The sequence below is a fragment of the Oncorhynchus kisutch genome, unplaced genomic scaffold (assembly GCF_002021735.2).
Source record: "Oncorhynchus kisutch isolate 150728-3 unplaced genomic scaffold, Okis_V2 Okis02a-Okis13b_hom, whole genome shotgun sequence".
NCBI classification, from domain to species: domain Eukaryota; kingdom Metazoa; phylum Chordata; class Actinopteri; order Salmoniformes; family Salmonidae; genus Oncorhynchus; species Oncorhynchus kisutch.
The window spans coordinates 687,261-714,760 of NW_022261979.1; the positions used below are offsets into that span (position 1 = coordinate 687,261).

The window sequence follows — 27,500 nt, forward strand, 5'->3', positions numbered from 1 at the left end:
AGAGGGGATGTGGTGGAGAGGGGATGTGATGTGATGGAGAGGGGATGTGATGGAGAGGAGAGGGGATGGGGTGGAGAGGGGATGTGATGGAGAGGGGATGTGATGGAGAGGGGATGTGATGGAGAGGGGATGTGGTGAAGAGGGGATGTGGTGAAGAGGGGATGTGATGGAGAGGGGATGTGGTGGAGAGGGGATGTGATGGAGAGGGGATGTGGTGGAGAGGGGATGTGGTGGAGAGGAGATGTGGTGGAGATGGGATGTGATGGAGAGGGGATGTGATGGAGAGGAGATGTGGTGGAGAGGGTATGGGGTGGAGAGGTGATGTGATGGAGAGGGGATGTGATGAGAGGAGGTGTGATGGAGAGGAGAGGGGATGGGGTGGAGAGGGAATGTGATGGAGAGGGGATGTGATGGAGAGGGGATGTGATGGAGAGGGGATATGGTGGAGAGGGGATGTGGTGAAGAGGGGATGTGGTGGAGAGGGGATGTGATGGAGAGGAGATGTGATGGAGAGGGGATGTGATGGAGAGGGGATGTGGTGGAGAGGGGATGTGGTGGAGATGGGATGTGATGGAGAGGGGATGTGATGGAGAGGAGATGTGGTGGAGAGGGGATGTGAGGGGATGTGATGAGAGGAGATGTGATGGAGATGGGATGTGGTGGTAGAGATGAGGATGTAACTCTAAATTGGATTGTTGTGCTGTGGCATGAACCTCCCTCTCTCCTGACACTGCTTCTTGTAGGATTTGTCCTCAGCAGATTGATACGTGTGTGTGTACGTGTGTTTCTGGATTTCTGTCACAGTCAGAGGGAGATCTCCTTAGTTGGCCTAGGAGGAGCAGGTAGATGAGCCGCCATGCAGCCCCGGGAGCCCCACCCCACAGGTTGCGTAGGAGGGGTTGTCTAGGAGGGGTTGCCTAGGAGGGGTTGTCGAGGAGGGGTGCTATGTGTGACATTTGGAGCTCCTTCCTGCCTCCCTCTCTCTCCGATCTTTACACACACATCTATTTCTCCCTTCCTTTTCATCTGAGAAAGAGGTTGACTTTCTCAGACGTTTCTCCTGTTTAGCACTCACTCCCTTGGTGTTTTATATGAATTGCCCAGAGGGGATGTATAAGGATATGGTGCTATTAGATGTTTTTAGCCCAAATACATTGGGTCAGTTGAGTTTTCAGGCCCTGAAGCTTTTACATATGCATTTTGATCAAAGGGAATTTGAATAGATATCAAAACCCACAGTCTACGAAGCATTTCAAAAACTAATATCTGATTAAACAACAAATGACTAGATTATATAGCAACCCCTTACAGCTATAAACAATTACCAATACAAATGTATACACATGAATCCATATGGGTGTAAGTGTCAGGCTGGGCAACATAAGAGCCTTTATTTAGCTACCCGAAAGTTATTTATTTTATATAGAGAGACAAATCAATTAAAACCAATATATGGATTACAGAAAATGACGACTCAATTGGAATCATCTGTCATTACATCTGTCATTACATCTGTCATTACATCTGTCATTACATCTGTCATTACATCTGTCATTACATCTGTCATTACTCCCTACAACAAATGATATGATGTCCACGAACAATGTATATGCATACAGGTATGTTTGGCCAAATAATATGATACTTCTGCACTAACGAATACAGCTGGTATTTTATAGAATGGTATGGATATTGATACTGTAGAGAGAAGGTGTAAGAACTCTTTGACTTGTAGTATTACTGTGTACCATAGTCCCCTTGGTTCTTCATTCTGCTGTCAGAGGACGTATTCATTCTTCTGACCAGATGGATGCATCCTAACAGAATCACATGCCATAGCGTTGTGTTACTAGACGTGTGTATTCTACACATAATTGTATATCTGAAAAGGGATACTAAGTATTATAAAAGAAGAAATTATTGAAACGTCACATGCAGTTATCACAATTCTGGGATCTTTACTGTAATTGGATGAAATTCAACTGCACTTAAATGCTTTGTCATCCCTCTCATCCACTCAGCCCTGCGCACTGCAACAGATATCAGCCTCATTCTGGCTATGCAGAGTTTGTCCTTGTAATGCATTTATGTGCATAGCACCCAGTCATGCAGTCTGTGAAGTGCTTGGGCTTACCGCTATATGCTGGGAAATCCTTGGGTGTGGTGACATTGCTCACGTTGTCCTGAGGACATGGGACAGTAGATTTACCACACAAATAGCCAGTGGCATAACACATTGTACGTGTACTATAATACATTATCAAGTATTATAGGTATGTACTTCATAGAAAGTGGTATCACTGTAGACGTAGCCTTTTCCATACTCTAGCAGGCCTGTCTGGGTACTGTCATGGTTTGGCCATTCATTCACCAGGGAAATACGGCGTTTCTCAAATGCTCTTCCTTTTCCTCACAATTTCTGTCTTGTTCATATGAGCTCATATATATAGTTAGACTGTCTGTTCATATGAGCTCATATATATATAGTTAGACTGTCTTGTACATATGAGCTCATATATATATATAGTTAGACTGTCTTGTTCATATGAGCTCATATATATATAGTTAGACTGTCTTGTTCATATGAGCTCATATATATATAGTTAGACTGTCTTGTTCATATGAGCTCATATATATATAGTTAGACTGTCTTGTTCATATGAGCTCATATATATATAGTTAGACTGTCTTGTTCATATGAGCTCATATATATATAGTTAGACTGTCTTGTTCATATGAGCTCATATATATATAGTTAGACTGTCTTGTACATATGAGCTCATATATATATAGTTAGACTGTCTTGTTCATATGAGCTCATATATATATAGTTAGACTGTCTTGTTCATATGAGCTCATATATATAGTTAGACTGTCTTGTTCATATGAGCTCATATATATATAGTTAGACTGTCTTGTTCATATGAGCTCATATATATAGTTAGACTGTCTTGTACATATGAGCTCATATATATATAGTTAGACTGTCTTGTTCATATGAGCTCATATATATATAGTTAGACTGTCTTGTTCATATGAGCTCATATATATATAGTTAGACTGTCTTGTTCATATGAGCTCATATATATATAGTTAGACTGTCTTGTTCATATGAGATCATATATATATAGTTAGACTGTCTTGTTCATATGAGCTCATATATATATATAGTTAGACTGTCTTGTTCATATGAGCTCATATATATATAGTTAGACTGTCTTGTTCATATGAGCTCATATATATAGTTAGACTGTCTTGTTCATATGAGCTCATATATATATAGTTAGACTGTCTTGTTCATATGAGCTCATATATATATAGTTAGACTGTCTTGTACATATGAGCTCATATATATATAGTTAGACTGTCTTGTTCATATGAGCTCATATATATATAGTAGACTGTCTTGTACATATGAGCTCATATATATATAGTTAGACTGTCTTGTTCATATGAGCTCATATATATATAGTTAGACTGTCTTGTACATATGAGCTCATATATATATAGTTAGACTGTCTTGTACATATGAGCTCATATATATATAGTTAGACTGTCTTGTTCATATGAGCTCATATATATATAGTTGGACTGTCTTGTTCATATGAGCTCATATATATATAGTTAGACTGTCTTGTTCATATGAGCTCATATATATATAGTTAGACTGTCTTGTTCATTTGAGCTCATATATATATATAGTTAGACTGTCTTGTACATATGAGCTCATATATATATATATATAGTTAGACTGTCTTGTTCATATGAGCTCATATATATATATATATAGTTAGACTGTCTTGTACATATGAGCTCATATATATATAGTTAGACTGTCTTGTTCATATGAGCTCATATATATATATAGTTAGACTGTCTTGTTCATATGAGCTCATATATATATATAGTTAGACTGTCTTGTTCATATGAGCTCATATATATATAGTTAGACTGTCTTGTACATATGAGCTCATATATATATAGTTAGACTGTCTTGTTCATATGAGCTCATATATATATAGTTAGACTGTCTTGTTCATATGAGCTCATATATATATAGTTAGACTGTCTTGTTCATATGAGCTCATATATATATAGTTAGACTGTCTTGTTCATATGAGCTCATATATATATAGTTAGACTGTCTTGTACATATGAGCTCATATATATATAGTTAGACTGTCTTGTTCATATGAGCTCATATATATATAGTTAGACTGTCTTGTACATATGAGCTCATATATATATATAGTTAGACTGTCTTGTTCATATGAGCTCATATATATATAGTTAGACTGTCTTGTACATATGAGCTCATATATATATAGTTAGACTGTCTTGTACATATGAGCTCATATATATATAGTTAGACTGTCTTGTTCATATGAGCTCATATATATATAGTTGGACTGTCTTGTTCATATGAGCTCATATATATATAGTTAGACTGTCTTGTTCATATGAGCTCATATATATATAGTTAGACTGTCTTGTTCATATGAGCTCATATATATATATAGTTAGACTGTCTTGTTCATTTGAGCTCATATATATATATAGTTAGACTGTCTTGTACATATGAGCTCATATATATATATATATAGTTAGACTGTCTTGTTCATATGAGCTCATATATATATATATATAGTTAGACTGTCTTGTACATATGAGCTCATATATATATATATATAGTTAGACTGTCTTGTTCATATGAGCTCATATATATATATATATATAGTTAGACTGTCTTGTTCATATGAGCTCATATATATATATATATATAGTTAGACTGTCTTGTTCATATGAGCTCATATATATATAGTTAGACTGTCTTGTTCATATGAGCTCATATATATATATAGTTAGACTGTCTTGTTCATATGAGCTCATATATATATATAGTTAGACTGTCTTGTTCATATGAGCTCATATATATATAGTTAGACTGTCTTGTACATATGAGCTCATATATATATAGTTAGACTGTCTTGTTCATATGAGCTCATATATATATAGTTAGACTGTCTTGTTCATATGAGCTCATATATATATATATATAGTTAGACTGTCTTGTTCATATGAGCTCATATATATATAGTAGACTGTCTTGTTCATATGAGCTCATATATATATATATATAGTTAGACTGTCTTGTTCATATGAGCTCATATATATATATATATAGTTAGACTGTCTTGTTCATATGAGCTCATATATATATAGTTAGACTGTCTTGTACATATGAGCTCATATATATATATATATAGTTAGACTGTCTTGTTCATATGAGCTCATATATATATAGTTAGACTGTCTTGTACATATGAGCTCATATATATATATATAGTTAGACTGTCTTGTTCATATGAGCTCATATATATATATATATAGTTAGACTGTCTTGTTCATATGAGCTCATATATATATAGTTAGACTGTCTTGTTCATATGAGCTCATATATATATAGTTAGACTGTCTTGTACATATGAGCTCATATATATATAGTTAGACTGTCTTGTTCATATGAGCTCATATATATATAGTTAGACTGTCTTGTTCATATGAGCTCATATATATATAGTTAGACTGTCTTGTTCATATGAGCTCATATATATATAGTTAGACTGTCTTGTTCATATGAGCTCATATATATATATAGTTAGACTGTCTTGTTCATATGAGCTCATATATATATATATATAGTTAGACTGTCTTGTTCATATGAGCTCATATATATATATAGTTAGACTGTCTTGTTCATATGAGCTCATATATATATATAGTTAGACTGTCTTGGACACATTCCATATAGGATTTGATTTACATTTAAAAAATATATATATGAAATGTTTTGCATGAACCAATGATTATTTTATGTTTTAAACTGTGATATCAAAATGCTGGTGCAGATCTACATTGAGATGAGTTCCTACATTGAAATGAGGAAGTAGACCAGGAGGTTAACTAGACCTATTGACCTATTGCATAGTTGTCAATATATTTGAAATAAAATGTAGGCATCCGTGTTACACTTCATTCCACTGCTAGGGATATTTCACTAACCCACGGTAATAACCAACCATATCCACTAATTATGGTTATCAGAATACAGTCTATACACTCTATATTATATACACTCTGTATTATATACACTCTGTATTATATACCCTCTGTATTATATACACTCTGTATTATATACACTCTATATTATATACACTCTGTATTATATACACTCTATATTATATACCCTCTGTATTATATACACTCTGTATTATATACACTCTGTATTATATACACTCTGTATTATATACACTCTATATTATATACACTCTGTATTATATACACTCTATATTATATACACTCTGTATTATATACACTCTGTATTATATACCCTCTGTATTATATACACTCTGTATTATATACACTCTGTATTATATACACTCTGTATTATATACACTCTATATTATATACACTCTGTATTATATACACTCTGTATTACACTTCATTTCACTGCTAGGGATATTTCACTAACCCACGGTAATAACCAACCATATCCACTAATTATAGTTATCAGAATACAGTCTATACACTCTGTATTATATACACTCTGTATTATATACCCTCTGTATTATATACCCTCTGTATTATATACACTCTGTATTATATACACTCTGTATTACACTTCATTTCACTGCTAGGGATATTTCACTAACCCACGGTAATAACCAACCATATCCACTAATTATAGTTATCAGAATACAGTCTATACACTCTGTATTATATACACTCTGTATTATATACACTCTGTATTATACTCCATTCCATGGCAAGGGATTATAAAAACCTATTTCTTTAGACATGGTAATACACTGAACCTTGAATACTTGATACCCGTCCAACGTACACGCAGAAGAATGCAACAGAGATGGTTGTAAGATGTGTTAGTGAGGAACCAGTGTGGTTGGTGGGGGTTCAAATCCTTTGTTCTCTCAGAGGGCATGTGGAACAAAGGCAGTTGGGAACTAATGAATTAGATTTTTAATGAGAGAGTTTACAACACCATTTATTTAGTCATTGCATTTCAGAAATGTCATGAACTAAAATACACACATGTTGTAAAATAGTGTATATTGAAAATGGAGAAATGACTCCTCAGAAAATAGTTGTTACTAAATCCCACGGCGTACATTTTACTAGTAGATTAGAGACAGAATGACATAGATATGATTGTTTATGTCTGTTTATTAGTACCATCATCCTCCAATAATAACATATAGAGAGACATATCAAACATGTTCAGTAACTGGGATCTAATGGGTCCATTAATTATATGGTACAAATATAACATACAGTATACAACACATATTTATGTTTACAAAATCATACAGAGTGAAATTAGTCATTCAAAAAAAGTCTGTTAATAATTATTTATAGGAGAATTCACATGTGACATTTAACGAAAAAATATCCTTATAATCTTTCCAACATAGCAATGTACAACATCAGCGTTACTATACTGTGTGTGTGTGTGTGTGTGTGTGTGTGTGTGTGTGTGTGTGTGCGGGTTTGTGCATCTTCCATCTGTACAATTCATCCCTCTACATTGCTCACTGTTAGAACATTTAGATGGATGGAAATGTAATGAAATAAAAATGATTTTGATTGAGTACTGAAATCTGCAGCAACAATTAAAAACACAAAAGGAAAATCAGTCGGGGGAGAAATATGGAGGTATTTGTTAAGTAGTAGTCTGCCTTGCTGCCACTGCTAGCTGCTTAGAGATTTCTCCCCGATCTGAATGGTCTGGGTAAAAAGACTCTGCGTCCCAAATGGCACCCTATTCAGTCCGGCCGGCCCAACTGTGTGGAGTCAGTGGACGGGGTGAAATCCCTCCAGTCAGCAGAACGTGGTGGTGCCCAGACTTGCCCTTCCCTTCCACGTCTCCCTCTTCTCTCCTCCATGTTAAAACAGCGACGCTCCTATTCCATATAATGGAAGCATTAACGTGTTAATAATGCAGCTGGGGTAAGTATCTGGAGTCGTGTGCTCCCCTAGGGGCTGGTTAAACAGATGTGGGCTATATCCTCTCTGCTGCCTTCTGATGGCTGTCGCCCAGGACTGGGGGACTGGGGAGCCCGGGGGGGCTGGGGTCGGGAAGGTTCCTGTTTGTTTTTGCTAGTAGCTAGCCCTCTGGTGAAACAGAAATACACACTTGTACAGTAGTAATACACACACTCACTCCATGCATGCACACAAAAATACACACACACGCATGCATACGTGCAAACACACACACACACACATTGACATACTATATACTTACAAGCGCACTCACTCTCACACACATCGTATGATCATATGGGCATGTGAGGGAGAGTCTTTTTGTGGAGCACATACGCTGAGAGAGAGAGAGAGAGAGTGAGAGAGAGAGAGAGAGAGAGAGACTGTATGCACAGAGTGGGATTCCGAGCGGTGATGGAAGGGGGGATGGTGCTGGGGGTAGACTGTTACTCCAGCATATTTCCATCCATCCATCCAGAGAGAGAGAGAGAGAGAGAGAGAGAGGGGGGAGAGAAAGAGAGAAGCAGAGGGAGACAGAGGGAGACAGAGAGAGACAGAGAGAGAGAGAGAGAGAGAGAGAGACAGACAGAGAGAGAGAGCGAGAGAGAAAGACTGTATGCACAGGGTGGGATTCCGAGCGGTGATGGAGGGGGGATGGTGCTGGGGGTAGACTGTTACTCCAGCATATTTCCATCCATCCATCCAGAGAGAAAGAGAGAGAGAGGGGAAGAGAAAGAGAGAAGCAGAGAGAGACAGAGAGACAGAGAGACAGAGAGAGAGAGAGAGAGAGAGAGAGAGAGAGAGAGAGAGAGACTGTATGCACAGGGTGGGATTCCGAGCGGTGATGGAGGGGGGATGGTGCTGGGGGTAGACTGTTACTCCAGCATATTTCCATCCATCCATCCAGAGAGAAAGAGAGAGAGAGAGCGAGAGAGAGAGACAGTGAGAGAGAGAGAGAGAGAGAGAGAGAGAGAGAGAGAGGGAGACAGAGAGAGAGAGAGAGAGAGAGAGAGAGAGAGAGAGAGAGACAGAGCAAGCTGTGTGTGTGGGAGAACAATGATGGGTTCTCTCTCATCTGCCTGTTCATATAGTGTGTGTCTACTCGCATCTTCTGGTAAAGGAAGGTAAGACCCTTTTATCTCTCTTTGTACTGGCTGTGGCTGATACGCACAGGGTTGTCGTTCTTAGTGTCGACTGTTTATCCATCTTCTCCTTTATGGAAATATTATATTTCATTGTTCTAATATTAATGTATTTTATTGTGATATTATTCAGTAATTATTCAGTAATTATTTTTGTGAACAAATACTGTCTTTATGTCTGAAGAGAAAAATCCACAGACATTGAAAAATTGAATGGGCAATATCAATGATATGATTCCTAAGATCTCAAGACTCGTCCATAAGATTCTATTATTTTTGTTACGAGTTGATTCTCTCAGCCTTTTGTGACAACCTGTCTGGCAGGGAGTCACATAGTCCAGTGAGCCATATGAGTTCATTATCTGCCATCAAGTTATTCCATCAATGACTTTTGCAATTTGTCATATGTCAATATGACAGGCACATGGGCGGTGAGGGCTTCAACACATGTTCAAAGAGACATACCCTCAGTCCCAATTTGTTGAAGCATTTTAGAACAGGGTCCCCAAAGGAACCTCCATTCTTCATTGTCTTCCCACGCTTCCATAGCCCACATGTGTAGTTAGTCAAATATACACCAGCACATTTCCATATCAAAGGTGCTGTGGCACCAATGGAGCTATTACTGACCATATATTCTCCATAATAATTATTGTGCAGGCTAATAGTAGCTGCTGGCAGTGGGTTGGGTGACATCTAAAGGGACAGAACAGAGGAGATGGTATGACAGAGTCAACGTGGAGTCATTTTCACATGCTTCACTGGTCTGTGCAGACAGACACCTCACCTCGGCAGGGACAGGAAAAGTGACAAGTCTTTGGTTGACGTATGCAGATGTAGGATCTTCATTTGAGACAGTTTGCTACAGCAGGAAAATAATCCTGCAGCAATAGAAAATGTTCATTATTATGTGGATTATAATGAATGGACATTTTTGTAGGGGTTGATACATTTTTGTCAGGGAAAATTAAGTCTGAAATGTCAACGTTGAAATTACAAACTTCAGAAGCCTTTTTAAAACACAAATACGTTACAAGTTTTAAATGTCCTGCACTGCAGCAAAGTTATCCTGCAACAGGGTGATCACATTAAGATCCTACATCTGTACACCAGTATTTCTCAAGTTATTTTTTACCACGAACCAGCATACTCTGGTCCCTCTTGTGTCAGGGACCGATAAACTGTGATTTTTCCTCCTTGACTAAATCAGGGATCAGCCAGCAACATCCCGCGGACTGGCACCGGCCCGTGGTCTGGCACCGGCCCGTGGACTGGCACCGGCCCGTGGACTGGCACCGGCCCGCGGACTGGCACCGGCCCGTGGACTGGCACCGGCCCGCGGACTGGCACCGGCCCGTGGACTGGCACCGCCCGTGGTCTGGCACCGGCCCGCGGACTGGCACCGGCCCGTGGACTGGCACCGGCCCGCGGACTGGCACCGGCCCGCGGACTGGCACCGGCCCGTGGTCTGGCACCGGCCCGCGGACTGGCACCGGCCCGCGGACTGGCACCGGCCCGCGGACTGGCACCGGCCCGTGGACCGGACGTTGAGAAACACTGCTATACAGTATATTACCATGTGGCTCAGACTTGTGGCCGTATGTATCAAGTGTCTTAGAGTATACGTACTGATCTAAGAGTATGTCCCTCCTGTCCATCTAATCTTATTCATTGTGATTTAAAAGGTAACACTGATCTTAAATCAGAACTCCTCTGAGACGCTTGATATACGGTCCCTGCTATCTACAATCTAGAACACACTCTTAGGAAAAAAGGTCATATCTACAACCTAAAAGCGTTCTTCGGCTGTCCCGTAGAATAACCCTTTTTGGTTCTAGGTAGAACCTTTTTCACAACGGGCTGTACCTGGAACCCAAAAGGGTTCTTCCTGGAACCAAAAAGGGTGCTCCTATGGGGAAAGCCGAAGAACCCTTTTGGAACCCTTTTTTCTAGGAGTGTACCTCATGTACCTTACAGTAGGATAGGAAGCCTTTCATCACGATCCATCTCTGCTTATTTAACCCCAGGTATTTAACCCCAGGTAGTTACCCCCAGGTAGTTACCCCAATGTAGTTACCCCCAGGTAGTTACCCCCAGGTAGTTAACCCCAGGTAGTTACCCCCAGGTAGTTAACCCCAGGTAGTTAACCCCAGGTAGTTACCCCCAGGTAGTTAACCCCAGGTAGTTACCCCCAGGTAGTTAACCCCAGGTAGTTACCCCCAGGTAGTTAACCCCAGGTAGTTACCCCCAGGTAGTTAACCCCAGGTAGTTAACCCCAGGTAGTTACCCCAGGTAGTTAACCCCAGGTAGTTACCCCCAGGTAGTTAACCCCAGGTAGTTACCCCCAGGTAGTTACCCCCAGGTAGTTAACCCCAGGTAGTTACCCCCAGGTAGTTAACCCCAGGTAGTTACCCCCAGGTAGTTAACCCCAGGTAGTTAACCCCAGGTAGTTACCCCCAGGTAGTTAACCCCAGGTAGTTAACCCCAGGTAGTTAACCCCAGGTAGTTAACCCCAGGTAGTTACCCCCAGGTAGTTAACCCCAGGTAGTTAACCCCAGGTAGTTAACCCCCAGGTAGTTAACCCCCAGGTAGTTAACCCCAGGTAGTTAACCCCAGGTAGTTACCCCCAGGTAGTTAACCCCAGGTAGTTACCCCCAGGTAGTTACCCCCAGGTAGTTACCCCCAGGTAGTTAACCCCAGGTAGTTAACCCCAGGTAGTTACCCCCAGGTAGTTAACCCCAGGTAGTTACCCCCAGGTAGTTAACCCCAGGTAGTTACCCCCAGGTAGTTAACCCCAGGTAGTTACCCCCAGGTAGTTAACCCCAGGTAGTTACCCCCAGGTAGTTAACCCCAGGTAGTTACCCCCAGGTAGTTAACCCCAGGTAGTTACCCCCAGGTAGTTAACCCCAGGTAGTTAACCCCAGGTAGTTACCCCCAGGTAGTTAACCCCAGGTAGTTACCCCCAGGTAGTTAACCCCAGGTAGTTAACCCCAGGTAGTTACCCCCAGGTAGTTAACCCCAGGTAGTTAACCCCAGGTAGTTAACCCCAGGTAGTTAACCCCCAGGTAGTTACCCCCAGGTAGTTAACCCCAGGTAGTTAACCCCAGGTAGTTAACCCCAGGTAGTTACCCCCAGGTAGTTACCCCCAGGTAGTTAACCCAGGTAGTTAACCCCAGGTAGTTAACCCCAGGTAGTTAACCCCAGGTAGTTACCCCCAGGTAGTTACCCCCAGGTAGTTAACCCCAGGTAGTTAACCCCAGGTAGTTAACCCCAGGTTTTCTGTCTGTGCCAGGTGGAGGTCAAGATCTCATTTGATTCTGCATTAAACAATCCTATCCTATAAATGTGAGATTTAACCTATATACTGACTGAGCCTTAGTTCGCATCCCAAATGGTGCCCTATTCCATATATACTACATAGAGCTCTGATCAAAAGTAGTGCACTACAGTGCCTTTGGAAAGTATTCAGACCCCTTGACTTTTTCCACATTTTGTTACATTACAGCCTTATTCTAAAATTGATTAAATAGTTTTTTCCCCTCATCAATCTACACACAATACCCCATAACGACAAAGCAAAAATAGGTTTTTAGAAATGTTTGCTAATTTAAAAAAATTTAAAATTGAAATATTACATTTAAATAAGTATTCACACCCTTTACTCAGTACTTTGTTGAAGCACCTTTGGCAGCGATTACAGCCTCAAGTCTTCTTTGGTACGACTCTACAAGCTTGGAACACCTGTATTTGGGGAGTTTCTCTTATTCTTCTCTGCAGATCCTCTCAAGCTCTGTCAGGTAGGATGGGGAGTGTTTCTGCACAGCTATTTTCAGGTCTCACCAGAGATGTGCAATCAGGTTTAAGTCCGGGCTCTGGATGGGCCACTCAAGGACATTCAGAGACTTGTTCCGATGCCACTCCTGCGTTGTCTTGGCTGTGTGCTTAGGGTCTGTCACGCCCTGACCTTGGTTCCTTTTTTATGTCTCTATTTTGGTTTGGTTAGGGCGTGAGTTGGGGTGGGCATTCTATGTTGTTTTCTATGTTTTCTTTTCTATGCGTTTGGCCTGGTATGGTTCCCAATCAGAGGCAGCTGTCTATCGTTGTCTCTGATTGAGAACCATACTTAGGTAGCCTTTTCCCACCTGGTGTTTGTGGGCAGTTGTTTCCTGTTTTGTGTTTTCACCTTTCAGGACTGTTTCGATTTTCATTTCTTACATTCACTTTGTTATTTTCTATTTTCGTGTTCTGGTATAATAAATAATCATGGACACTTACCACGCTGCGTTTTGGTCCGATCCTTCCTACTCCTCATCCGATGAAGACGAAGATCGTTACAGTGTCGTTGTCCTTTTGGAAGGCGAACCTTCGCCCCAGTCTGAGGTCCTGGGAGCTCTGGAGAAGGTTTTCATTAAGGATCTCTCTGTACTTTGCTCTGTTCGGCTTTGCCTCGATCCTGACTAGTCACCCAGTCCCTGCCGCTGAAAAACACCTCCACAGCCTGATTCTTCCACCACCGTAGGGATGGTGCAGGGATGGTGCTAGGTTTCCTCCAGACGTGACGCTTGGCATTCAGGCCAAAGTGTTCAATCTTGGTTTCATCAGACCAGAGAATTTTGTTTCTCATGGTCTGAGAGTCTTTAGGTGCCTTTTGGCAATCTCCCAGCGGGCTGTGCTGCAGAAATTTTTTGGTACCCTTCCCCAGATCTGATCCTCGACACAATCCTGTCTCAGAGCTCTACAGATGACTCTCTCAATCTCATGGCTTGGTTTTTGCTCTGACATGCACTGCCAACTGTGAGACCTTATATAGACAGGTGTCTGCCTTTCCGAATCATGTCCAATCAATTGAATTTACCACAGGTGGACTCCAATCGAGTTGTAGAAACATTTCAAAGGATGATCAATGGAAACAGGATGCACCTGAGCTCAATTTCGAGTCTAATAGCAAAGGGTCTGAATACTTATGTAAATAAGGTATTTCTGTTTTTAAGTTATTATAAATTTGCAAAAATTTCCTAACATCTGTTTTTCATTATGGGGTATTATGTATCCATTTTACAATAAGGCTATAATGTAACAAAATGTGGAAAAAGTCAAGGCGTTTAAATAATTCCTGAAGGCACTGTATGTAGGGAATAGGGTGTCATTTGGGAAGCACGCTTAGACATTTCAGTATCAGATACTGAATATCCAGAAAAGCGTATAGGTTGAGGTCAAATAATTACTAATTTGTCACATACTTGGTAAACAACTAGTGTAGACTAACAGTGAAATGCTTACTTACAAGCCCTTCCCAACAATGCAGAGAGAACAATGTAGAAAAATGATAACACAAGGAATAAATACACAATGAGTGACGTTACCTTGGCTATATGCACGTGGTACCAGTGCTGAGTGGATGTGCAGGGGTACGAGGTCATTGAGGTAGATACAGTATGTACATATGGGTAGGGGTGAAGTCACTGAAAATTGTGGAATTGGGTTGAAAGAAATAATAGTAACTCTAAACACTTCTGAAATTCTTCAAATGTCTTTCTTGGTGTTTAGCTGACAGTTTTGACAACATTGTACAGTACATACGCTGTGGAGTATCAGTGAAGCAGCTTCCTCCTCAGTGACCATGTTAATCTAGAATGGTAGTGCAGCAGTCTCCTTCTCAGTGACCATGTTCATCTAGAATGGTAGTGCAGCAGTCTCCTTCTCAGTGACCATGTTAATCTAGAATGGTAGTGCAGCAGTCTCCTTCTCAGTGACCATGTTAATCTAGAATGGTAGTGCAGCAGTCTCTTTCTCAGTGACCATGTTAATCTAGAATGGTAGTGCAGCAGTCTCCTTCTCAGTGACCATGTTAATCTAGAATGGTAGTGCAGCAGTCTCCTTCTCAGTGACCATGTTAATCTAGAATGGTAGTGCAGCAGTCTCCTCCTCGGTGACCATGTTAATCTAGAATGGTAGTGCAGCAGTCTCCTCCTCGGTGACCATGTTAATCTAGAATGGTAGTGCAGCAGTTTCCTCCTCAGTGACCATGTTAATCTAGAATGGTAGTGCAGCAGTTTCCTCCTCGGTGACCATGTTAATCTAGAATGGTAGTGCAGCAGTTTCCTCCTCAGTGACCATGTTAATCTAGAATGGTAGTGCAGCAGTCTCCTCCTCGGTGACCATGTTAATCTAGAATGGTAGTGCAGCAGTCTCCTTCTCAGTGACCATGTTAATCTAGAATGGTAGTGCAGCAGTTTCCTCCTCAGTGACCATGTTAATCTAGAATGGTAGTGCAGCAGTTTCCTCCTCGGTGACCATGTTAATCTAGAATGGTAGTGCAGCAGTTTCCTCCTCAGTGACCATGTTAATCTAGAATGGTAGTGCAGCAGTCTCCTCCTCGGTGACCATGTTAATCTAGAATGGTAGTGCAGCAGTTTCCTTCTGGAACAGTAGAACAGTAGTAGTTCATCCTTATCTGACCTCCCACCAGTCCACTTCTCCATGGGAACGGCTCCCACAACATAGTTCCCAGTCCACCTCTCAGCTAACACTGAAGGGGAGGTGGAAGGATACGGAAGGAGACATTAGACCCTACATCCCCCTCTCAGCTAACACTGCAGGGGAGGTGGAAGGATACGGAAGGAGAAGTTAGACCCTACGTCCCCTATGGCCTAGAGAGCATGAGCCACCCGCTGAAAGTAACTAAGCAACTGGAGGCTGCAGGGAACTAACTGCGACAGACGTGTCTGCCACATCTGACATTCTAGGGCTTTCAGATGTAGTTTCCTATTGGAAAACGACTGGGGTTTTAACTCTGAATGGTGTAGCATGGTGTAGTCTATCAATATACACTTTGTGACTCCCCAAGCACAGTCTGTCTAGTACAGGATTGTGTTATAAAATGACTTAAAGGGGTGAGTGGTGAACTACTAGGATGTAGAAGAACAAAGCTGCTCTGAGGATAATAAAATACAGCTAACCCTCTCCTGCCTGCTTCAATATGCTGTCTGTGTGATACCGTGAAACCTCCTACAAACACACTGGAAGTATGAGTAAGACTTCTAAAAGTGAACCCATTGTCATGTTTAAAGGCAAGGTCAGGAGGGGGTCTGCTGTAGAACGGCCTTATGAGGCGTCTCAAATGGCAACCTATTCCCTACATCATCCGTGGAGCTTTAGTAGTGTACTAAAGAGGAAATAGGGTTACATTTAGGACGTGGTCTTAGTAAAAACTGATCTGGGGCCTGCTGTACTGTCATCCTCAGGGACTTTCTCACGGAATCCTTTAACGTGCTCCTTTTCAGACATGTTCTTCTCTTTGTGATTCAGTAACCTTGGTACTGCAGTCGTGTTTGTTTGCTGCCCGAGGACATGCTTGTTTCCGCTGCCACGTATAGATAGGAAATTAAACAAGAAACAATTACCCTGGCTTGTTTTCTCTGTGTACACACACTAACTAAATAAACAGGAGATTGGCTGGGGGACTGAGGCTATAAGAATGTGATGCATTTGACACCTACAGGCCTTGTTCCATATTTTGAGAGGGGTATCTTTTCAATGAGATGACAAGCTTTCTGCCGGAATCTGTCCTAAATGGATTTCACACTCAAGTCCTCTCAACAGGGGATTTGCTGCTGCCGGGCAAGTGAGAAAAATTCTGCCACAAAATGTCAGCGATTTCCATGCCGCCATTTGAGCCGTCTCCTATGTGGTGGGGTGGTACCAGCCAGTTCATTTATATTAGACCTGTTATTTATCACACCATACTAGTATTTAAAGAAACCAAAAGACATTCATGTTTTAGTATGAAGAAAACATTTGGGTCGTGAACCCCAAATCTGTCCTTTTTTTACACCGCTAAATTATTAGCTCTAAATTTAATCCACCCGGCCTTCTGCTTAGCTTCTTCTTACTCCCCTTAGCTTACTTCTTACTCCCCCAGAGAGAGAGAGAGAGAGAGAGAGAGAGAGAGAGAGAGAGAGAGAGAGAGAGAGAGAGAGAGAGAGAGAGAGAGAGAGAGAGAGAGAGAGAGAGAGAGAGAGAGAGAGAGAGAGAGAGAGAGAGAGAGAGAGAGAGAGAGAGAGAGAGAGAGAGAGAGAGAGAGAGAGAGAGAGAGAGAGAGAGAGAGAGAGAGAGAGAGAGAGAGAGAGAGAGAGAGAGAGAGAGAGAGAGAGAGAGAGATTTAATTCCTCGCTGAGGATGGCAGGTATGTTAACGGCAGATAAAAAGTGACATTAATTGAGTGACAGAGCTCGCTCTACAGGAGTTGGTGTGTGGCTGCTTTAGGAAGCTTAAGAAACACACACTCACACATACACATCCCTTTCTCTGTTCTCCTTGCTCATTTTCACCTTATTAAGTGAAGTGTATTCACTATGTAAATCTTGGCAGATAGAAGTCATATATCTTAACATACAAGATAAGCATCAACCACATTTGCAAGAAACACTTAAATCCATAGACATGCTCACACCTGACCACTGAAATGCATATGCAATAGAGGTAGACAAAAACATTTACTCAAACTACAACGAAGCATGTTTCATATCGAATGTCTTGTAGTTTCCCAGTATTTATCTGACAATGTAAGGAAAAGACATAGCTACAACACATAGCTACTGTGTAAAACCAGACGAACCACCACAGGTGTTCAGTGTCCACACAGCTACATCCTTTCATTAGTGGGGCACACAGAGACAGAAGCCATTTTGACTGGCCCCGGGAGCTTTGTCACGTTTCTATTTCAATCCATGTTTTAGACTGCCCTAATTCTGTATCCTCCTTTAAAAAGAAAACCTATTATGTGTGTTCTCTCTGTTGGGTATTTTCAGGTTAGGGTGTTCTATGTAAAATCATTGTTTGTCCAGCAGCATATGGTTGAAAGACAATGAGGGAGCGCTGAGAATAGACAGGGATTGAATTTAACTCCAACTGTCATTACTGTCACATTTAATCAGGTGAAGGGAAACAGACACTATACAGGATTTGTCTAACTGTCATTACATAGGACTGTATAAATAAGTCGCTGCTACTGAGAGTAATGCCTGTTTTGTGTGAATCCATGTTGGGAAAGTTGTGAGAAGCGATAGCTAGCTAGTGGCAAACTATTGGCCCAAAGTGCTTAACCGGAGGTCAGACCCGCCCATATTTCAGTGAATAATGAGGTGAATACAGTTTGTGAATTGTGTCTATAATTCCTTCAATACACCTTGTTTATCTTTCCTTATTGAATCCAAGTTCAACAATTAATATTTATCTAATACCAGTACTTTATATGTGATACATTTTATTGTACATATGTAGCAATTCCCTATCTGATTATTAACTTGTTATTAACATAATCTAGTAGAAAGGGGGAAATGACAGTAGAAAGGGGAGAATGAACCTCCCTTGTAAATTTGTGAAAGATTTAAAATGATAAAACATATTACTCCTTGGGGGAGTTGAGCCATGTTGACTATACTATACTATACCATACTATACTATACTATACTATACTACACCATACTATACTATACTATACTACACCATACCATACTATACTATACCATACTATACTATACCATACTATACGATACTATACTACACCATACTATACTATACTATACCATACCATACTATACTATACTATACTACACCATACTATACTATACTATACCATACTATACGATACGATACTATACTACACCATACTATACTATACCATACCATACGATACTATACTACACCATACTATACCATACCATACCAAACTATACTATACTATACCATACCATACCATACCATACCATACCATACCATACTATACCATACCATACTATACGATACTATACTATACTATACCATACTATACTACACCATACTATACTATACTATACCATACCATACTATACTATACCATACTATACTATACTATACCATACCATACTATACTATACTATACCATACTATACGATACGATACTATACTACACCATACCATACCAAACTATACTATACTATACCATACCATACTATACCATACCATACCATACTATACTATACGATACTATACTATACTATACCATACTATACTACACCATACTATACTATACCATACTATACTATAATGTACTATACTATACCATACCATACTATACTATACTATACCATACCATACTATGCGATACTATACTACACCATACTATACTATACTACACTATACTATACCATACTATACTATAATGTATACCATACTATACTATACCATACTATACTATACCATACTATACTACACTACAGGGTTTCCCATAATACCCTGTCCTGGAGCCCTCCCTGGGGGTGCACATTTAGTTTCCCCCCTAGCAATACACAGCTGATTCAAATAATCCAAGCTGATGAGTTTGTTATTTGAATCAGCTGTGTAATGCCTGGGCAAAACCCAAAATGTGCACCCAAGGGGGCCCCAGTACCGAGTTTGGAAAACCATGCTATACTACACTACACTATACTAAACTATGTCACACTATGCCCCATCTATACTATACCACACTATACTATGCCACACCTATACTATACCACACTATACTATGCCACACTATACCACACTATACTATACAATACTACACTATACTACACTGTACTGCACAATACTATACTATACTCGATATACTACTATACTATATGTCCTATGGACCTACTGAACCACAGCGTCGATCATCTACTACACATATTAATGAGAGTGAAATCATTCAAACTCCATTTTGTTAGCTTTCAGGCTTTAATCAATGAGTCAACTAATAAACAATCACGCCCCAACAAGCCTGGACTAGATTGGTCCAAGCAGCAGCAGTAGCAGCAGCAGAGGACTATTTCACCCCAATCAATGGCCATAATCATAGGACTTACGTCTGATAGAGAGTAGTCTGTGAACGCATGATTAATGACCCTATTATCAGCCAGGCAGCGTAGAGTGCCTGCCTGCCTGCCTGCCTGCCTGCGTGCCTGCCTGCCTGCCTGCCTGCCTGGGAGAGGAGAGGCATTGAGAGTCCTCACTGTGTCCTCACCTCCCTCCACTGTCTATAAAGAGAGGAAGGGTAGACTGCTGCTTTAGAACAATGCTACTAGATATATTAGATCAGTATTGACTTTTTTGTAGGTCTCAGTTTTATTGATACTGATACATATTGAGTACAATGAATATATTCAGGTTTCAGGTTTCTGTCTGCCTGTCCGCCCGTCTGTCCGTCCATCCGTCCGTGTACTTGTACATGAGTGCATGTGTGTTTGTTAAATGGTTCTATGTACTGTATATCACAGTGATGCCTTCACACAACAGAACCGAGATGTTTATGCACATGACAAAAATATCTGTCTTCTTCTTTTGACGGGCTGCAGGGCTTTCATCACCACTGAATGGTATGCTGTCCTGATGTCTCTCTCAAAGCCAGGAGGACTGACATGGCGTCAGAGGTTTGTCATCTTTCTAACATCTCTGCTGTTCTCACTATAGAATTATATGTCTATGGCCATTAGGGATCTGTATGGATTTGCATTAAAAGTGAGATGACTTCTTTCACTTACTTATGAGAACAAATGGCAAGTCAATCCTACAGTAAATGACCCTCTATGCCTTCTGCTTCATGAAATGTATGGTAGTAATTTATTGTGTCTATGGGTTTGGAATTTAAGCAAAACGTGGCGGCTAATTAAAAGGTTCCAGAATAGATCCTTTTTTCACACAAATGTATTCAAAGATATTGTTGCAGGAAGTGTGTATCATTCATTATGAATTTTTCATCACAATAGTAATCATTTCAATTCATGACATTTTGCTATAAAACTTGCTAAAAAGAGCTACTTCATCATACCTACATTTCACAGCAAAATATAGATATATTTAAAGACAAACCTACTTGAATCAGTGTAATGAACCAGATTGATTGCTGCGTACCAGTGAACCAACCCTTTGGTTTTTACTGTGATGTATGTGAGAAGACGATCAAACGTTACAATAATTTGATGCCAATCAAGTCAAGGCCATTTCCCTTCCACTGTTATGTACTGCATTTATTTCAGCCTTTCCTTTTAAAACTGGAGTCGCTTAACACGACTGATGACCGACACAACAACCTATATAAAACAATCCATTGGAAATGAAATATCCTCTCTCCCAAACAGCACTGTGTGCTGGTGAAGTGTACTACAGCTAAAACTCATGTGTAGTCAAATTCAAAATACTCAAATGTAGATAGATGTATCCTGTACCATTAAAATGTAGATAGATGTATCCTGTACCATTAAAATGTAGATAGATGTATCCTGTACCATTAAAATGTAGATAGATGTATCCTGTACCATTACAATGTAGATAGATGTATCCTGTACCATTAAAATGTAGATAGATGTATCCTGTACCATTAAAATGTAGATAGATGAATCCTGTACCATTAAAATGTAGATAGATGTATCCTGTACCATTAAAATGTAGATAGATGTATCCTGTACCATTACAATGTAGATAGATGTATCCTGTACCATTAAAATGTAGATAGATGTATCCTGTACCATTACAATGTAGATAGATGTATCCTGTACCATTAAAATGTAGATAGATGTATCCTGTACCATTAAAATGTAGATAGATGTATCCTGTACCATTAAAATGTAGATAGATGTATCCTGTACCATTACAATGTAGATAGATGTATCCTGTACCATTAAAATGTAGATAGATGTATCCTGTACCATTAAAATGTAGATAGATGAATCCTGTACCATTAAAATGTAGATAGATGTATCCTGTACCATTAAAATGTAGATAGATGTATCCTGTACCATTACAATGTAGATAGATGTATCCTGTACCATTACAATGTAGATAGATGTATCCTGTACCATTAAAATGTAGATAGATGTATCCTGTACCATTACAATGTAGATAGATGTATCCTGTACCATTAAAATGTAGATAGATGTATCCTGTACCATTAAAATGTAGATAGATGTATCCTGTACCATTACAATGTAGATAGATGTATCCTGTACCATTAAAATGTAGATAGATGTATCCTGTACCATTAAAATGTAGATAGATGTATCCTGTACCATTACAATGTAGATAGATGTATCCTGTACCATTACAATGTAGATAGATGTATCCTGTACCATTACAATGTAGATAGATGTATCCTGTACCATTACAATGTAGATAGATGTATCCTGTACCATTAAAATGTAGATAGATGTATCCTGTACCATTACAATGTAGATAGATGTATCCTGTACCATTACAATGTAGATAGATGTATCCTGTACCATTAAAATGTAGATAGATGTATCCTGTACCATTACAATGTAGATAGATGTATCCTGTACCATTAAAATGTAGATAGATGTATCCTGTACCATTACAATGTAGATAGATGTATCCTGTACCATTAAAATGTAGATAGATGTATCCTGTACCATTACAATGTAGATAGATGTATCCTGTACCATTACAATGTAGATAGATGTATCCTGTACCATTAAAATGTAGATAGATGTATCCTGTACCATTACAATGTAGATAGATGTATCCTGTACCATTAAAATGTAGATAGATGTATCCTGTACCATTACAATGTAGATAGATAGATGTATCCTGTACCATTACAATGTAGATAGATGTATCCTGTACCATTAAAATGTAGATAGATGTATCCTGTACCATTACAATGTAGATAGATGTATCAGACAAAGTTATACTTCTGTCAAAGGGGAGAAACAATATTCAAGATCATATCCTACAGAAACATATTTCATTATAACAACTTCACATCATTTTGAGTAGACATTAGTAGGTCTATGTTCAACATCACTATTGTGAGAAGGCTTGACCAGTATAGGGATCAATTACAAGTGGCCAATAATAGACTGCGGATGGGCTTATGAAAATGTCTTTCATCTTCAGCCCCTGCCTCTCTGTCTCTCCTCTGTAGCTCGGCGGGTAATGGGGCTGGTCGTGTGTTCATTGTGTGGACTTGTTAGAGTAGAGTAGAAGGGTAGGCCTGCCAATCTGCCCATTCAGCAGCACCACTCTGCATTTTACTCTGCTTAATTCCCTCAGCGGGTTGGCAGCGCTCCTATATTCAAGTTTAACTGGTGAAATAAACCAAACAGCCCTTTATAGCCCTGGGGAAAAAGCATTGTATCAGATATTTTTTTACTAGATCTACCAAAGGCATAATTGGTTATCAAATACAGTTAAACCCTGACATGTGTCTACATGGGACAGTGTATCTTTGTGGAGTTCATACATACACCATATAGGCATTCTTTGATTTTGTGCTGTAGTTATTCTAGATTCATATTGATTTCCCATAATACATCAGTTCTGACTGAAATAGTGAAATGTGCAATATGCTGTCCAGTTCCATTTATTCCATAGGTACCTGTATGAAATGGGATTTTATGTCATTGTGTTGCACATTCATTTATGTCATGTGAAAAGTGCCGACCCTTTTATGTAAAACATTGAAGATGTTCAATATAATTGACATTTGTTTATTTATTTGTTTATTTGGATCCCCGTTAGCTTTTGCAGAAGAAGTAGCTTCTCTTCCTGGGGTCCACAATGATAATATTTTGTTATAATGGTCTAATTAGTAGATGTTAATTCCTCTCCCTTGTGTTGTTCTGATACTGTGGCAAATATAACAAGAGCACATCCTCACATTCCCCAATAAGGCAAAGGGCATATTCTGCTTCATTACAGATCTGATCATGATGATAATGTGACCAAGAAATGACTCTAACTACTTTCACAGTTTAGCCTGAAGGTGGTCGCGTTGGATTCAATTATTTTAGAAGGGAGGAAAAAGGACCTGCTTTTCAGACAGCAGAAGGGTACCAAGTTCCCGTGGAAGGAATTAAGAAATGCTATGCTTTAATGGTATTAGTAAAGCATTACTGCCGGCTCTCCATTTTATAAATCACCTCTCAATTTAGGACAGATGCACAGAGAAATATTTAGCACAGCTAGCTGGAGGGAGGAGGATGGTGTTGCAGGAAGAGAGAAGTCACATGTTCATTTACTCTCTCTTGATATCCTGTAATGACATTCATCCTTCCTGTTTTAGTCAAGGCACCAGGTATTAACATATACAGTATCTGTCCTAAGGTCAATAGTACAGGCTCTGATCAATGGCTTTTACTTGTTGGTTATTTGATAAGGAATTATGGTGTTTTTGAGTTCAGTGCAGACCGTAGCTTTATAGTGGGAATGTGGTGTCTTGTGGGACGCAGACATAACATTTAAGTCACATTCAACCTCCCTGAATACTATTAGCAGTGTGTCCTACTTCAATCATTGGCATGTAGTGGCCTAGTGCTTTAGTGTATCTAGGCACACTGTTGACCCCTACTAGCATATGTATATTAACCACATGAACTGGCCTGTCTTCCACTGTTTACCACTACTACCATCTATTAACCACAGGAACTGGCCTGTCTTCCACTGTTTACCACTACTACCATCTATTAACCACAGGAACTGACCTGTCTTCCACTGTTTACCACTACTACCATCTATTATCCACAGGAACTGGCCTGTCTTCCACTGTTTACCACTACTACCATATATTAACCACAGGAACTGGCCTGTCTTCCACTACTACCATCTATTAACCACAGGAACTGGCCTGTCTTCCACTACTACCATCTATTAACCACATGAACTGGCCTGTTATCTCTACTCCTATAAAGCCATGGTGGCTCAAGGGTATGTCTGTCTGTCTGTTATTCTGTCTGTCTGTTATTCTGTCTGCCTGTCTGTCTGTGGAGAACAGCTGTTTCCTTCAGCAATGCTGCAGTGCCACGCCTGCCAAACACTCAATGAAATACCATCGCAGTCGAGTAGCAGGCAGCCGTGTACATACATCCAACACCCTCTGCAGCTGTAGCACAAAGAAGGCTCCTTTTACTGTTCAATGCTAACTGCCTGTTGGGATGTTGCCTGGCATGTTACAGATGCCAATGGAGTATATTAGATATGTATAAAATCGGTCCATAATGTTATTGTGTCAGAGAGGAATGAGGGACAGGGGGGGATGGAGGACAGAGCTCCAGAAAGGACTGTCTGTCACTGTTAGCCATGTGTTTTGTGGCAATCTGGGAACCACAATATCATCAGAAGTGTGTGTGTCCCACAGAGAAACTCATGAATCCATGCAGAAAGATCCAGACCAGTGGCTCGATCATCACACACACTTCTCCCTATAGATGAATGAGCAGACTGCCTTCTCTGTTCTCACTATAGATTAATGAGCAGGCTACCTTCTCTGGCCTCATTATAGATGAATGAGCAGACTGCCTTCTCTGTTCTTCCTATAGATTAATGAGCAGACTGCCTTCTCTGTTCTCCCTATAGATTAATGAGCAGACTGCCTTCTCTGTTCTCACTATAGATTAATGAGCAGACTGCCTTCTCTGTTCTCCCTATAGATGAATGAGCAGACTGCCTTCTCTGTTCTCACTATAGATGAATGAGCATACTGCCTTCTCTGTTCTCCCTATAGATGAATGAGCATACTGCCTTCTCTGTTCTCACTATAGATGAATGAGCATACTGCCTTCTCTGTTCTCCCTATAGATGAATGAGCAGACTGCCTTCTCTGTTCTTCCTATAGATGAATGAGCAGACTGCCTTCTCTGTTCTCCCTATAGATTAATGAGCAGACTGCCTTCTCTGTTCTCCCTATAGTTTAATGAGCATACTGCTTTCTCTGTTCTCCCTATAGTTTAATGAGCAGACTGCCTTCTCTGTTCTCCCTATAGCTTAATGAGCAGACTGCCTTTCACCGATGGACAGGAACCTCCTGTAAACACTCTCATTACATCTCCTTCCTTCTTCTCTCTCTCTCTCTCTCTCTCTCTCTCTCTCGCTCTCTCTCTCTCATTTAACTTCCTTTTCAGTTTAGGAGTGAAGCATGAAAGCAAATGTTCATCTCTCCGATGTCGAGTTGAGGAAGGAAAGAAATATACTCTCATACTGAAATAGTGTTGTTTTAAGGTAGGCTTAAAGGAAGGTTGCCGTATATACAGTAAGGGATATGTCAATCAGTCCATTCTGCACGATTGACAGGCTGTGGGAAGGTTGCTGTAGTGGTGTATATAAGGGATATGTCAATCAGTCCATTCTGCAGGATTGACAGGCTGTGGGAAGGCTGATGAGATGATGCCTTTCTGTCACCTGCGCTGTTCCTGACAGCTGCTGCATCCATGATAAGACATGTCTGTCTGTCAGTCTGTCAGTCCGTCTTCTCAGAAATTGCAGTCGATATTTCCCCTTCCGTCTAGCATGCAAGTTTCTGTTGAATTTGTTTGGGCTTTTTCCTCTTAGTATTTGGAAATGGAAATGCATAGGAAAGGGAAAACCATTTCATATTGATTAGGATGCTGCATTTCCCATAATACCGGTGATATTATCAGTGAAGGGAATTTCCACATTCATAGAATTCGATACTAACTGTGCAATCTTACAGATTTGCAAATATTATTAGATACAATACCATCGACATGTCCCCTATTACCTGAACACTGTATCACACATCAGCCAGTCTGTGCTAAAACAGAAACAGCCAGGGATGTCATACCCTCAGAAAGTGATCAGTTACCAAGACGGTGATGATGCCAATGTCTTATTTCTGGGTGTACAGAATATAATTGATCTTCCGGGAGGGCTGAAGGTTCCATTAGGAAACAAATGCTTGCTTTCATCCAGTAAGCTAAGTCCCAAAGTCTCTCTCTCCATTCTGCAGGCTAAGCACAGCTGTCTGGGAGGACCGTGAGGGATGGGCTCGTCCATCAGCACAAAGTCAGGCCAGAGGGAGGGAAATGTGGCCCGAGGTGGGAGGATGGGTGGGGTAGGTTGGGCTTGTCTGGAGACACAGGGGACATACTGCACTGTCTGGTCGGGCACCAGGATCATTTAGAAGGGCGTTTTAATTACCGTGAGAAGCTATTAATGCTAACTAATGCTTGCATTTAGGAAATAGCCCAAGCAAGACAACGAACAAGTCCTTAATTGCTTGTCAAATGGTCTTCACTCCAAGGAAGGTCTCCTATTTTATTTGTTGCTTGAATTGACATTCTTTTTATTTCTCTTTTTTTTTTTTTTACCTCAAATGACTGGTTTAGCCGTTACACATGGACACTTGTACTGGTACTGTGCCACACTACAGTATATCATGGGTTCTGTAAGACACTTTTCTTAGCTTGTGAGTGGGATAAGCATCTTCGACTTGAGAATGTATTGATCCTGAATTTCTCCAAGGGGAATGCAGGTGCATACGACCAC

At 40.3% G+C, this 27,500-nt stretch overlaps 1 protein-coding gene across 1 annotated transcript in view; it reads left to right on the top strand.

Moving 5' to 3' along the window:
* LOC116359325 (flocculation protein FLO11-like) overlaps positions 1 to 27,500 on the top strand; it is a 39,865-nt gene that overhangs the window by 1,700 nt on the left and 10,665 nt on the right. Inside the window, exon 2 of the mRNA XM_031812213.1 lies at positions 20,558 to 20,632. Coding sequence (XP_031668073.1) covers positions 20,576 to 20,632 — 57 coding nt within the window. The 5' untranslated portion in view covers positions 20,558 to 20,575. The remainder of the gene's footprint in view (positions 1 to 20,557; positions 20,633 to 27,500) is intronic.